This window comes from Lytechinus variegatus, chromosome 7 (assembly GCF_018143015.1).
Source record: "Lytechinus variegatus isolate NC3 chromosome 7, Lvar_3.0, whole genome shotgun sequence".
Taxonomy (NCBI): Eukaryota; Metazoa; Echinodermata; class Echinoidea; order Temnopleuroida; family Toxopneustidae; genus Lytechinus; species Lytechinus variegatus.
This window is the reverse complement of record NC_054746.1, coordinates 42227693-42243470: the sequence shown is the minus strand read 5'-3', so window position 1 is coordinate 42243470 and position 15778 is coordinate 42227693. Positions and strand designations below refer to the sequence as shown.

General features: G+C 33.8%; 1 protein-coding gene across 1 annotated transcript; it reads right to left on the bottom strand.

Moving 5' to 3' along the window:
- Positions 1-2903: 2903 nt before the first annotated feature.
- Positions 2904-15764, bottom strand: LOC446185 (TATA-binding protein). The gene is made up of 7 exons (XM_041613770.1): positions 15126-15764; positions 12477-12703; positions 11771-11858; positions 11309-11464; positions 8643-8746; positions 7970-8064; positions 2904-6830 (listed from the first exon to the last, which is right to left on the bottom strand). The coding sequence occupies exons 1-7, from the start codon at positions 15189-15191 to the stop codon at positions 6751-6753; spliced, it is 816 nt and encodes a 271-aa protein (XP_041469704.1). The 5' UTR covers positions 15192-15764; the 3' UTR covers positions 2904-6750.
- Positions 15765-15778: the final 14 nt, after the last annotated feature.

Genomic DNA, 15778 nt, shown 5'->3' with positions numbered 1-15778 from the left:
TTATCTTATAAGCCTAATGAGAGCGCGAAATAAAATATTATGGCCTGAAAACTGGACATTTAAAGCAATTTTGTAATTATGAATAAGATGCATGAGTTCATATATTTTCAATATCAATAAAATTTTTGATTATTAAACTCATGAACTAGGGATTCTAAGTACTTTAATGGTTATAGAATTAATATTGAGATATACATAACGCACCAATCAAATTGCGAACGTACTGAGCGCTAGCTGCTTTTGAGAACTTTATGAAATACAGGACCTGACAAGTTTTGCTAGTGCGCAGAGCTAGCAGAAAATGTTAATATTCAGACCAAATTGCGATTTTGAGTTAGTTTTTTCTGCATGCCTTATTCAAAAAAGAAACTTCATAACTTAAATATCCAACTTTTCTTCTTTCATTTGAGACATTATGCGCGAGATAGCCTATGATTGACGCATAAAACCGATTATATTTTTTTACAGAGCTCTTTTGAAAAAAAATCTAACAAAATAATGAAAGTTCGATTTCTGAGCTGATGTGTTTTGTACATTGACTTTATTTTTTTTTATTTTAAGCTCCAGATTGAGCAAGATATGTAAATCACCTACAAGGCAATGCAAGGGCGAGGGAAAATTTTATAGTAACATGATTTTTTTCCAAGTCTTCCCCTCATCTTATTTTATTCTTTCCTCTTCCTCCTCTTATGCTTCCCCTTCTTTTTCTTTTTTCATTAATTTCTCCCCCCCCTTTTTTGCTCCGCCAATAGGGGGGGGGGGGGCCTCGGGATCCGCCTATATTATCTGGTGATCAGAAAGTGAAGAGTAAAACTAATAAAATTAGAAAAGAAAATCTTTTGAGTATTAAGGGCTAGGAAAATGTTTTGTTTTAATAATACTAAATAGGTTCATTATTGCGGATTGAAATAATCGCTAGAGGGTATTCATTTGTCTCGCAATCTACTATGGTCAACAAGGAAATTCGTGATCACTTGTAAGCTAGTGAACACTTTTTGCGAGAGTGATCACGAATTTCCTAGAAAGCCAGTGAACACTTTTTGCGAGAGTGATCACGAATTTCCTTGTTGACCATAGTAGATTGCGAGACAAATGAATACCCTCTAGCGATTGTTTTGTTTAGGAAACGACATGATCAGTCTCCCGACTAAAATCGGAATTCCAAATTTATATATTTTGTAATTATTTTATGTACATATTTTTTAAATTATTTTTTTTATTTATTCATTTTTTTACCCATGGAATTCTTCCCTCAAAAACATTTCATGCTGTTTTTACTGTTTTTTTTTTTTGGAGTCTTTATAACTATCGTGCAATGATGTAGATTCACACTTTCGATTTCTTTAAGGCTATGCAAGAGCTTGTAACCCCCACCGGGGCGCCTCAGAGTTCAGCGGTGACCCTTCACAATTTTTCAGATTTTTTTCAGAGGGGAATATCATGCCTGCTTTGAACTTTCACAATCTTAAGATCAGTCTCTTCATGAACACGTACCAAGCACAGCCTCAAATAGGCCTACCCATAATGTAAATTTCATCCAAAATTTTCCAATATACCAAGATCAACTTCAGAAAATACACACCAAAGATATACTAGATTATCATTCTGGGGTCAAATACACTACTTGACGTTCTTATTGTTACGTAGGCCCTACATCTGAAAAATGATGAAAAATCAGAGAACCATTCCCCCAACTTGAAAATTTGAAATATCCATTAAAAAAATGTGTATTATTACGTTATCATTTTAAATGAAAATACAGTTCTAGGGGGGGGGGGTATTTTCATTTTCAAACTATTAGCCCTTTTGTTGTATCAAAGTGTTAAAAATATAATAAAATCCAAGTCATATTCATATTTTCTTTACTTTCCAGGATTTAAGAGGAGTATAGAGTATAAATAGGGATCCATTTTACTTGCAACTGCTGATCAGCTTTTGATCATAATTAGAGAATGCAGACAAATACCAGCTGATATACAGATGCCAATCAGCTGTTCAGTCATTGTCAAGTCTACAGCATAAAACATCCACAGATCAAAATTTGGAATGCCAATAACACAAAAATTGAAAATGTCATCAAAATGTAGATGAAAAAGTTAAATTTAAATCTAAGCTTTTTAATTTTCCTGGGTATACAATTCTATGCATATAGGCTTAATCATAGATATGCAGTAAATTAGCTGAAATCATATCCTCTACTCTTTTTTTTCTTTGCATTTTGATATATTGAATTAGTTATTCATTATCAGGTCCAATAAATAAATGCATGTAGGACCAAGTGCTTATTAAATGTGTATGGTACCTGTGATCACTCTTTCTAATTAATTATCACAAGATGTCATCTAGATGTATGGTGAAAATGAAATAATTATTTGTATAACAGTTTCTAAACAAGGCATAAGCAATGTTGTGTCTTGCCCAGTGACCAGTAATATCATGATTTGTGAGGGCATGCAACAGAATTGAATCAAAAGTTTATTGTAAAATAACTGGGATGGAATAATATTTGTTATAAGAGTCTTGCACATAATTTAAACTTTAATTTTGACCTGAAAATGACCTATGAACGTAACCATGTGACTTCTGAACACAATAACATGTAGGTCTCCTAAGTACAGCTACAACCTGAGTTTGGTACAAAAGTTCGGTTGCGGAGTTATGTGCCATGTTTGTGAGGGACGGACAGACATTTGGATCCCTTAGTCTCGCATTCACATCTGGTGGGCGAGACATAATGGGATGTGGGGATGCCTGAACTAAAGAAGGAACAAAGAAGGTGGAGGAATGGCAATGATAATAATAATAATGATAGTAATAGTAATAATAATAACAATAATAATAATAATACAAAAGTCTTAATACACTGTACATCTAAGGAAAATAAAGTAAACTTACAAAAACAATACTATTTATCAATACTTTCATGTTTTTATTTACATTTATACAATTTACATCAACACAATACAAAATATCACATAGAGAGGGTTCCATAGCAGTAACTATGCCGAGGTTGAGAAAGACCCTTCCTTTCCAATACATACACTCCCAACATAAGGCTATTCAAAATGTACAGAAAAGGCTTTGGAAAAACAATGCAATTTCATATTGGTACTGCCATTCCAATATTCCAATGTAATAAAAGTCAAGTCACTAAGTTTCATCCACTAACTCTATGTGAATAATTGACCATTTGATGGATTATGACTTCTGAAGTGTACTGGTAATCTTTTCTTCATAATGAAGGCCCTTTAAACACTTACAATTCCATTATAGTTTATACTCCCGGGATGCTGAAAGGGATTACTCTTCAAGGATACAGTGTATCAAAAAGTTCCAAAATTCTTTTGTAGAAATCAAATTTGAAAATAACATGGGCTCACATGGAACATAAATTTCATACTTTGAATACTACAATGCCCCCACACCGCTGTAAAAAAAAAATACAAAAATTGTAATGTTTGATAACTAATGAATTAAAATGCAGGTAACTCTCTAAGATGACCTTCTTTATATCTAATAATTGCAAAGTTGAATCAAATACTTTAGAACAGATCATTCAAAACATTTGTTATAATATACCTCTTCTGAGGTATATTTCTTCAAAGTCAAACATATTTCTGTGGTCTCAAAATATTTGACTTAGGCAGAGTTACCTGTTCACATTAGGGGGTCATGTTTTGTGAAACTGAGTGAAATTTTAAATTCTATAGCTTCAATTTCCTATTGGGGTAGACATGATTTTAAGGAAAATAAATTTGCTTCGCATTACAACAAAAATGAAATCAATAGTTTCCCCAAAAAAATTACAAGGTAAAAAAGATTTCAAGAAGAAGAAAAGCAAAATACATGATGTAACATTGTCATAAATAGCATACTTTCTTCATCTATGCAAATTTTAAAATTCCTGTACACTGGGCCTCATTTGTGAGCAGAGGACTAAAAAATCATATCTGAAATTAGGTTGCATTATTCACATTTTCTATATTTTCACTCATCTTCCCTGTTTAAATAAAGAACACCATAATTGTATGGTTAGAAAATAGAAAATTATTACAGGCATTTAATTTAAACTTTAACCACTTGCATGTTTTTGTTCAAAAGGCTCAGCTCAAACTGAAATTAAAAAAATATTTGATTCCGGGTGAAATACTTTGAGATGTAAATGCAGGGTTGCTATTAGGAAGGTTAACTCGATATGTGCATACAATTGAAGTGCAAGAACAATTTGGTAGTCATGCTAACGAAACAATGAACTGATATAACACACTCAGAGTAATAGCAAAATAAAGGTAAACTAATAGATTATGACAATACCAGGTTCAAATAATAGAAACAAAAATATATAAACAATAGAATAATAATGTACCACAATTGAGAAACAAAACTATTTCTAAATTATTGTCTCAATTTTTTGTAAATCTTCAGTAAAACAAGATTAAATTCTGTCATAAATAAATCAGTCCGCTAAGTTCACCCGGATTTAGCCAAGCTCATTTTGTGACCACGAATATCCTTTCAAAGCACTTTTTTAGTAGATTGTAGATTTAATTCATTTTCACTTCGTCTTTTTCATTATTTTTGCTTGATAGGTTTTTACATCAAATATCATGCTTAAAAATCTGAAATAATTGTACCTGTATTTTAACTGAAATATTACGTGGTGGTGACAACGGTTTTATGACTTTGCATACCGGTATCAATATGATAAAAATGATACGTGAGCTTGATACATTCTTCATTTCAATTTCGCTGCAACAAATCAATGCGCCCAAACAATCCAGCACCACCTCTTGAGTATACAAGTGCCATGGCTGGCATAACCGTGCCGGCGCCCTGGCCCGGTCAGTGCTGAGGTAGGGTCAGTTGGCTGCATGCATATGCTAACACAAAGTTTTGTAAAACTATGGAATGAAAATATTAGATGTGACATAGATCTTCGCCCCTTAATAGTTCTCAAGTCAAGACCAGTCGGATTATACATGGCTCAAAACTGAATCAGATGATTTTGGTCTAATATAGTAATATAGTCTAATACGTTAGACTAAGCCAAGACTTGGACTTGGCTTCAGTTGCTCGTGTATTGGCCGTAATTAATGGATTGCAAAAATCTGGGTTGGATTTGTGGATATAGCATAATTATTTTAGATTTTCAGACTACAATCTACATTGCAAGTGAAAATTAATATTCTAACCTTGAATATTCATTGTTGCCCATCTGCCTTAGTGTCACATCGATGGGACAGAAATATCTGTTCAACAACCCCAAAACCCACACAATTTTCTCTAATGCCCTCTTCCAAAACAAATATCAGAAGAAATTTTTTTACAAACTTGCTTTAAAATAAACAATAACATATACAAGTTTCACTGCATTGTGAATGGCAATGTAGCATTGATAATATACAGTCACAAATTTTACTCTGGAAATGTTCCCTCAAATTTTGCTAGTGTACTGCAATAAAAAAACAAGTGGAGCGCCTCTGGCAGTCTCGTCTGCATCATGAGATTCAATATAGCAGCAGTGCTGACTTTGAAAATGACTATGAAATAATAAAAAAAAAAAACATTCATATATGCTACTACGTTCACTGACCCTAAATGACATCAAGTGACCTACGACTTGTGCAAGATGAGCAATGATACTGGATTGTCCCTTTGTCTACAATTTATTAAATATATCCATAAACTTTCATTAATGATGGCAATTCAACAATTACCTACAAGATGGCCAAAGTTCATCGACCTTAAATGACCTTTGACCTTGTTCATGTGACCTAAAACTCACAACAGGATGTTCAGTGATACTTGATTACTCATATGTCCAAGTTTTATGAACTAGATCCATAAACTTTTAAAGTTAAGATGGCAAATCAAAAAATACCCCTAATACGACCAAAGTTGATTGACCCTAAATAACCTTTGTCATGTTACCTGAAACTCGCACAGGTAGTTCAGCGATACTTGATTACTCATATGTCCAAGTTTTATGAACTAGATCCATAAACTTTTAAAGTTAAGATGGCAAATCAAAAAATACCCCTAATACGACCAAAGTTCATTAACCCTAAATAACCTTTGTCATGTGACCTGAAACTCGCACAGGAAGTTCAGCGATACTTGATTACTTTTATGTCCAAGTTTTATGAACTAGATCCATAAAATTTCAACGTTACAATAATAATTCAACAAATACCCCCAAAATGGCCAAATTTAATTTACCCTAAATGACCTTTGACCTTTGGTCATATGACCTGAAGCTCAGGCAGGATGCATAGTTATACTTCATTACCTTTATGTGTAAGTTTCATGAACTGGGTCAATATACTTTCTAAGTTATGACATTTCAAAAACTTCACCTTAGGCTAAGATTTCGATATTAACCTTAGACTAAGATTTGATGTTGACGCCGCAAAAGCGGCGCCTATAGTCTCTCTCTACTATGCAGGCGAGACAAAAAGGAGACGCATATTCCTTTTGAACTCCAGTTATGAATCATGCACCATCCGTAATAAGGTGGCAGCTGAACTTGATAGTAGAAAAAAACGGATATTGAATCAATGATCCAGAAGCAAGCACAGTTCCTCTCTTTACATGTTATGTAATCCTCATTGATCTCTGGAAATGTCTCATAATGCACCTCAAACATATTGTATAACATACTGTTATCGCAAATCAACACAGGTGGTAAAATATACAAGGATCACCATTTCATTAGAGTCTCTTTCATACGTTATACGACCAAATCATGTGCTAAGTAGTCTTTTTGAAGGATTTCAGAATAGGGTAGATGTTATTGAAGGCATCATAGATCTCCTGCCTCACTTTAGCACCTAATGAAAGAGAAGAATAAAGAAAATAACAAGTTATAAAGATCTTTCATGTTTATTTTCAGACAATCTATAAAAGATTTCACATACTATTCAAATATAGTGATTAATGATTATATTAATAATTTTATTATGACCTTCTTTTTAAAATTCAACATACATGGATTGCAATAGTAATATTCCTGTGAATTTTTATACTTAGCGAATAATCTTTTTTAGAGAATTCTTTTTACGAACAATCTAATGATCGACTTGCATCTCGGGGGATTCGGCGAAAATATATTGTTTACACTGTACTTTGCCCATCAACCGAGGTGGGCTGTGGATTGAAATTCGACCTCAGGCGCAGATTAATTCTGACTGGCTTGAATTTCTGGACATATATGATTTATTTTCATGCTATATTATTCATCTTCATTTTATCAAAAAGATTTCTTAAATTGATAGTTACCCTAGATAGATATTACTTTGAACAGCTGAAAAGGACTGAGAAAAGGCCAAGATGATTTTTATTCAGTCTCCTTTTCCCAATGAGCTCTGTTCTCATGTCCGTACGAACGAACAAATATTGACTCATTGGGTTCCGAGTTTCGCCTCAAAGTCGGATCTCAATGTTTCACGGAATTGTATACTTCAATAGTCATCTTTCACTAGTCTAATTCCTAGACCACTATTCAGCATCTTTAATGTTTGGTTTGACTTTATGTTTCTATTTTGACGGAGGAGAGGAGGAGATAAAGGGTATGTATGTGTTTCAGAGAGAGAGGACAAAGAGAGAGAGAGTGAGAAAAAGAGATGAACAATTCACACCTTCAAAATGTCTACAAGACTACCTATCCTATTATCTGTGTTGTGTTGATACGGTTGCTGTTCGTAGATGGATAAGTGCCCTGAGGGACTTGTTTACTTTCTTTGCTAGGGCTGAAATTGGCTTTGCCCCATCACAATTTTTAAATGTAAGGATTTCCTCATGTAAATTTGCATTATCCACACACCGGACTTGTTTAATTAATTTGTCAACATTTTTATGCTGTTTCATTTCATTTACATTGAAGTCTCCATCTCCTCCTCCCATATAAGAAAAGAGAAAAGCAGAACGCAAAATGCAAAAAAGGGAACATTGTTTTACATGAATTGTTTACCTGTTAAAACCACTTTTCCAGAAACAAAGATGAGGAGTACAATGCGTGGTTTCACCATTCTGTAAATCAGACCTGGAAATAGCTCTGGTTCATAGCTAATGAGCGCGAATCAAAGACATCAATGGAGAAAAATAGAAAGGAATGACAGAAAAGCACAAGAATAATCAAGTGAAATTTCAGATCATCCATCCATAAAAGTGCTATGGCAAAATATGAAACAAAGACATGTATTCACATGTTACACAATTTCTATGAATACCCAATTAAGTGTTCCTGTCGATGTGAAATACAAGTTCCTTGGTGTATAAATTATTGACAATTTAGTTTGTAAGATAAAGAGAAAGTAAAACAAAACCCCAAATTCTAGGTTTTAAATGTATTGGATAAAAAAAAACTGTTATGGGAGCTAGACACAAAATATGACAGGTTAATAAAGGAATGTGGACAAAGGGCTGATAAGCCAAGCTTCATGATGAATTTGAAACCATTTCAATTTGTATAATTTGCATATATTAATCTGAATACAATCAAAGTTTTATCCATTTACAAAATAAATTGAAACTACTTGACTCCATGAAATCATAAGTCTTACTAGTATTACTTAAAAACACTGTCTTTGAAATGATATGTACTACAACAAAGTAAGCTGTACATACATGTATGTTAAACTTACCTAGAGAACTGTCCATGTGTTAGTACCAATCCTTCCAGACGAATTGGAAACTTAACATCACAACTACCAACCATGTTCTGGATTTTGAAATCCAAGAACTTTGCCTGGAGAAAGATAAAAATATAATGTACTTATTAACCATAAAATTTTATTCAAATCAATATTAATACTATTTACAGGAAGCAATATCAAAGTTGATCGAAAGTGAAATCAAGGATTTAAGATTGAGTAAGACCCCAAAACACATATTCTAAAATCCAATTTAACTTAAGCTAGTACTACTCTGTGCTCAAGTTTAATACAAGAAGCAAAAAAAAAGGTCTTGCTTACACCATAGTGTTTCTTATATTTATTGTTCCCTTTCCTGGTGGTTTGACAGTGAAGAAAGCCATTTAGTTAATTATTCCCAAAAAGTTTTGATTTGAATGTGAGATAAGCCAATAGGATTAACCTGTGCAGTCATAGATTTGAGAAAGTCAAAGTTAGTTACGGTCAGTCAGCAGGTCCCAAGAAATTGGCTTCTTTCATCCAAATATTCATGACTAGAGAAGTTTTGCATATTTAATGAGCTTGATGCGGACCAAAACACCTCTTTTCATTCGGATTGGGCATCGAATTTCATGATTTTGGTATCATTGTAAAGAAGAAGAAACATTCTTTTAAGTCATGTGTTTGCAATTTATTAAAATATTTTGTAATATAGGTTAAACCTTTGATCTAAAATATGCTACAAAATAATTATTTTCACCTGACAAAAGCTGCTATTCTTACATTTTATTTTTGTTTGAGCCCAAATTATTTTTAGATCATGATAAAGCTGAATATGTGTGGTATACAGTTGTAGGTTTCAAAATAAGAATTGGTTTAATCGGGTCAAGATCACTTTTCATTGGCCAAGTACAAAAAGCAGCTTGAAAACAAGAATACTGCACTCTGATTGGTCAAAGAGACACTTCCAATGTGGTAATCTCCTAAAATTACCCGCGCCTGTTGTTTTGTGAACATTATCCAGCCAATCAGAACTCTAGGTTTCATGGAACTACAAAATTTCAGAAATCTTGTCTTGCACCTTGGTGGGAAAAGTGTGATCTTGACCCAATTAAAAGGTGCCGCACATCAAGAGTGGAATTGTGAGAAAGTACAAAATTCAGCTTTATGGTGATATATTTTAGTTTGATTCATATCATCATTTAAGTAACAATATTTGTTTATTTATGTTACTAGGTATTGTTATCTTTGACTTAGATTTCGACTTTATTTTCATGTATGATATGATGATTTATGTTGTTCTTTATGTTTCCATTAGGTCATTCATGAAAAACAGTTTTATGCTGATCTTTTGTACCTAAATAAATATGTTCTTATAAATAAATATATATCATTGAGGCTCAAAATAAAAAGTTTTGCACAATTTGCAAAAGAAAACAGAGTAAGAAAAATTTGAGGCACATTTCCAAGCCAGAAATTCACTTATTTATCAAAATATTGTTCACAAAATAAATGGCCAATATGAAAGAGTAACATTTACTCTATCTGATCGTGCAATGATATTTCATTTGACTTAAGGTTAAATCAGGTAAATTCTTAGAGAAAAAATCTCATGAATCACAAGATTTTGCAAGAAGGATTCAGCCACGAGACGATTTGGATGAATCTGGCCTTTTTGCTCGTTAGCGTAGGGACCTGCATCTAAACCATATAGAGTTTTAGACCAGAGTTGAAATTAAACTGAAGCTAAGACTATGGGCCAAACACATTAAGGAAATGTCTTGAAATAGCCTTGATAGTATACTAGCAGATGAGCAAATATAATAAATGCGCCTCAGCAAATAACTGAACTAGTTCCGTGTGTACATGCATAAAAATCTAGGTGGGTGTTTAAACTAATTTTACAGTTTAACATTCATGCATTCCAAGTTTTATATCATAAAAAGACATATAGCCATTAATGATGTTCAAGAATTTCTGAACCAAGAATCAACTTCAAATTCTTTCTGAATATGTATAATTGTATTGTTGCTTGATTCAGGAAATTGTCAACTCCAAAAATCTGAAATATGCTCATTTTCATTAGAAAACAAAATGATTGTCAATGAAACATTATATTGAAATAACATTTGGATAGCTCATATTGAACAGATCCACACACCCAGATTTTAACATTTTGAGTGCCCCAAAATTAAATGGTTAAACTTCTGTTCCCTTACAATTGAATTTGATTGACTTACGGTGCATTCTTGAAGACAAACTGAATAATTTCACAATGTAAATCATATTGATATGAACTCATTTGAGATTATGCTATGAATCATTTACAACTAATTTTTAATGAAGTTATACTGGTTATCTTCATTGCCACCAAAGAAGTGTTTAGAGATATTTTAATCTAAGTTATCAGGCAGAATCAATGGTTAAAACATTTTTTACAAAGAAAGGCAGCTTCTTACTTATTATCTAAAAATTATTATATATCCTGAACTCAATTCAATTCGAAAGGAAAAGATCAAACAAATCTAAATTAAATCTGATAAGAATTTGTTGCAACACTAATAACCATCTAACAAAGATATGGAATCTACCTTTACAGAGCCTTTAAAAACCCCCAACATTTTTCACATCTTCCAAAGATAGATAAGAAATAGAGTAAAACAAGAATCCCCACTTACAGCGAATCCCAACTTCTGTACAACTCTTGCATATTTCCTGGCAGCCAATCTAGAGTCATCCTCACTCTTAGCACCTGTACAAACCATCTTTCCTGAACTAAAGATGAGAGCTGTGGTTCTTGGCTCACGTATTCTCATGATCACTGCAGCAAATCTCTGTTACATACATGTATAACAAAATGATTTCAAACCAATGTTAATTTTCTTCTCCTGAAATAGAATATGAACTTCATTCGGTGACCAATCCTGTTGACATGTATACATCTTCTTTAGAAATCTTTATCACTTTATCATATCATATAATAATCTGTGTTATATAATATATTGCACCTCTTTAACCAAGCTATGATATTTACAACTTTCTTATTTGAAACAACTTAGTCCAGCTATCCCCATTGTAATTAATTTCTCAATGTAAATTCCTTTGTTTTCCTTTTTTAAACTTCATTCTAATAATATTACCTTTGGGTTGTATTCAGCATTTCTTGCATGTAGTGCAATTTTCTTGAGTTCCAACTTGCAACTCAGATTTACAGTTGACACAATATTCCTAAAGGGTGAAAGGTCAAAATGAAAGAAACATTAAAAATAAAAGACAATGATTGTTAAAACTATCATCAAATGGGTAACTTAAAGTATAGGAAATACAGAAATGCAACCCATAGTCACAAGAACATGACAAACATAGCCATAAAATAAAAAAACAAATACTAGTAAACACAATTACTACATCCAAGCATAAATCAAATTGATCTCAGGTACAGGTTCTCAGGTCACACTTCAGCCAACTCATTCAGTAATCAGTATCATTCTCAAAATATATGTTTGAAAAAAAAAATCCTGTCACATTACTCACACTATTCCTTTAAAAAAAAACCAAGTGCACAAATGTATACAGTTAAATGTAGCAAGAATTTCTAAAGACCAAAAGCTTCAGTCTCTGTATTTTTGGTTGTTCCACTGAACTGTGTTGGCTCCACTCACCAATATGTGAATGGGGATTATAGTATAATGCCAGAAATTGTTAAATGAATCCCCAGAAACAATGATTATTCCTGTCTAGAGTGTATAGTACTGAATGTAGGCTTTATCTTGTCAATAGATGTTTGTGATACACAGAACAACACTACTCCTTAGCAGTGAACTTGAAATCACCCATAGAACTTACTGTAGTTGTGGAACAATACCCGAAGATTCACTGCTCGCTGGTGTAGCAGGTGTTAAGGGAGCCATCGGGGAAGGAGGAATAAAGCTGCTACCTGGTGCAAGTGATGTCACACTACCAACTGAACCAAAAGAAGGTGTACCAATGGATGGAACAGAAAGATAGGACTGACTCTGTTGGGAACTTATCTGGGGATAATGACTCCTCTGCTGCCCTTCATCCTGATTTTCCTGTACAACACAAAAAAGAAACAGATAATGATTATCACCAGTGCTAACTAGGTCTGCGCTAATAACAAAAGAAATTTATGAAAATCCTGTTTGAAAATGAATTTACATTGATGCATACTGCACTATGAATGTAAATCCCCTTGGTCTTGGGGCATTCAGCATGTTTCAATACAGTATATTTAATGTGTCTGTTAACACTTTTTTTTTAGATTGTTCTTTAGTTTGGGTCTGATGTTGCCATCATATGATGAAAAGTGGCCCATGACTGCCACATAAAAGACGTAATTGAAGTACAAGGTTTTACATCAAGCTAATTAAATATGAATTAACATAATTATTCTTGAACAGACAATTCATCAATTCTTGCAACAAAACACAATAACTTTACATGAAACAAAAGTTAATGTAGATGTATGAACCATACCTATACAGAAAATAGTACAACCAGTTTTGATAGGAATGTTCTGGACAGTCTTGTATACAAAATTAAAACAATTTTTTTAAAGTAAAAAAAGAAAAAAAAATGTAGGCTCTAACGTTAGATAGATCGAACTTTAATAAAAAATGCTCCAAACAGAAAACAAACAGATTCCAGTTGTTTAAATGTTAGGTGTGAAACTGACTCTTACTTCTTTAAATCATTAAAGGGGAAGTTCACCCTGGAGAAAACTTTGTTGTAAAAATAGCCGGAAGATAGTAAAAAAATATTGGTGAAGGTTCGAGGAAAATTCGTTATAAAATAAGGAAATTATTAGAGTTCAAAGTTTTGGATTTGTGACATCATAAACGAGCAGCTGCCCCATGTGTTATGTAATATAAAATGCATGAATTTCAAATTTTGTATGGTTCCTGATGACTTAAATTTGTTTTCTATTCATGATCGGGTGTGAAATGATTTGTCTATTGATATACAAAAGGTACAGTGAAAACCATTTTCAATTTGCTGAGAAAATGACATTTCATTGATTTTTTACCATTCGCTATGTAGGAATGCTGCTCGAATATGACGTCACAAATCAAATAATTGAAATTATAATACATCACAAATCAAATAATTGAAATTATAATAACTTTTTAATTATTTGATGAATTTTTCTCAAACCTTCTGCAATATCTTTTATCATTTTTTCTGCTATTTTTACAATAAACTTGTTGTCAGGGTGAACTTCCCCTTTAAATAAGTCACCTCCCTTCTCAGGTGTGTGCACTCATTTTGTACATAGTTCATGGGAGTTGAAAGGACACCAGCGCTGACGAAATACTAATGGACTGGTGACTTAAACCAGGATAATGCCGATTTAAAACAACCTAACCTAAGTTAGGCCTAAGTCACCTAATAATTTTTATGATTGGTTGAATAAATAAACTGAACAAGTGGAATGCCTCTGGCCGTCTCACCTGCATCACGCGGTTCAATATAGCAGCAGTGCTGACTTTAAATACTACTCTAACTCGCACAAGATGTTCAGTGATACATGGTTACTCTTATGTCCACTTTTTATGAACTAGACCAATAAACTTACAGAGATATGATGGTTATTCAACAAAAAACCCAACATGGCCAAAGTTCATTGACCTTACATGACCTTTGACCTTGATCATGTGACCTGAAACTCGCACAGGATGTTCAGTGATACTTGATTACACTTATGTACAAGTTTCATGAATCAGATCCATAAACTTTCAAAGTTATGATGGTAATTCAACAGATACACCCAATTCGGCCAAAGTTCATTGACCTTTGACCTTGGTCATGTGACCTGAAACGCGCACAGGATGTTCAGTGATGCTTGATTACTATTATGTCCAAGTTTCATGAATCAGATCCATAAACTTTCAAAGTTATGATGGGAATTCAACAGATATCCCAATTCGGCCAAAGTTCATTGACCCTAAATGACCTTTGACCTTGGTCATGTGACGTGAAACTCATGCAGGATGTTCAGTGATACTTGATTAACCTTATGTCCAAGTCTCATGAACTAGGTCCATATATTTTCTAAGTTATGATGACATTTCAAAAACTTAACCTCAGGTTAAGATTTCGATGTTGATTCCTCCAACATGGTCTAAGTTCATTGACCCTAAATGACCTTTGACCTTGGTCATGTGACATGAAACTCTAATAGGATGTTCAGTAATACTTGATTAACCTTATGGCCAAGTTTTATTAACTAGGTCCATATACTTTCTAAGTTATGACATCATTTCAAAAACTTAACCTCAGGTTAAGATTTGATGTTGACGCCGTCGCCGCCGCCGTCGGAAAAGCGGCGCCTATAGTCTCACTTTGCTTTGCAGGTGAGACAAAAACTGAATGTTTACTTAGTCTTACTAATACTACTTAGTAATACTACGCTGACAAAAACGTTTATAGAACGTTAATGTTAGAGCTAGAAAAGGCTAGAAATAGAATTATTACCTGCTGGTTTTTGTGAACGGACACAGGAACAATTTGTCCATGTTGTTGCTGACTAGGATTGTACATGTCTGATCCAGCCTCTTATTTTAACTTCTTGAAGAACCCAAATCTGACAGATGCAGTGAAGTTGACCCCTTTTAGGGGAGTTGGGCAGTATCTTGGAAGTAAAGTAGGCCTAAGTAAGTCACGCACGCACGGCGCGTCACTCTTTTCCCTTAAGGCTGCTGGAACAGACAGTGACAGCTACTGTACACAGGTGACAGGGGTTAGGCTCAAGCTCATTCGAGCTCCCTCGGCCCCGAGCAGGCCGGCGCAGCCGCAGGCCCTGTGTTGGGCTGCGATAAAGGGCACACAGCACGTTACAGTCCAGTCCCGTATATTCAAAGTTGCGTCTTCTTTTGTAGACGGCAAAAGAAGACAGTACCGGGTATCCTACTAAAGTTCTCACACAACTTATCACAAAACACCTACAAAAACGTAGTTTTTTATTCTCCTCAACTGAACAACTCTGCAGATTCGAAAGAAACGGCAACTCGACAACAATTTGATTTAAAAGCTTTATCATAAACACAAAAGAGCCTTGCAAGTTGCAGCGCACTGCACTAGGACCACTGCGTTACGTACATGCAACCCATTGTAAACCGCGCCGACTA

Bases quoted from the DNA above. Each gene is read 5' to 3' on its own strand.
- LOC446185 (XM_041613770.1), bottom strand. From the start codon at position 15,191: ATGTACAATCCTAGTCAGCAACAACATGGACAAATTGTTCCTGTGTCC. The intron at 11,465-11,770 runs GTAATATTATTA...TGTATGTAACAG, and splicing joins ATGCTGAATACAACCCAAAG to AGATTTGCTGCAGTGATCAT. The intron at 8,065-8,642 runs GTAAGTTTAACA...CGCGCTCATTAG, and splicing joins ACACATGGACAGTTCTCTAG to CTATGAACCAGAGCTATTTC.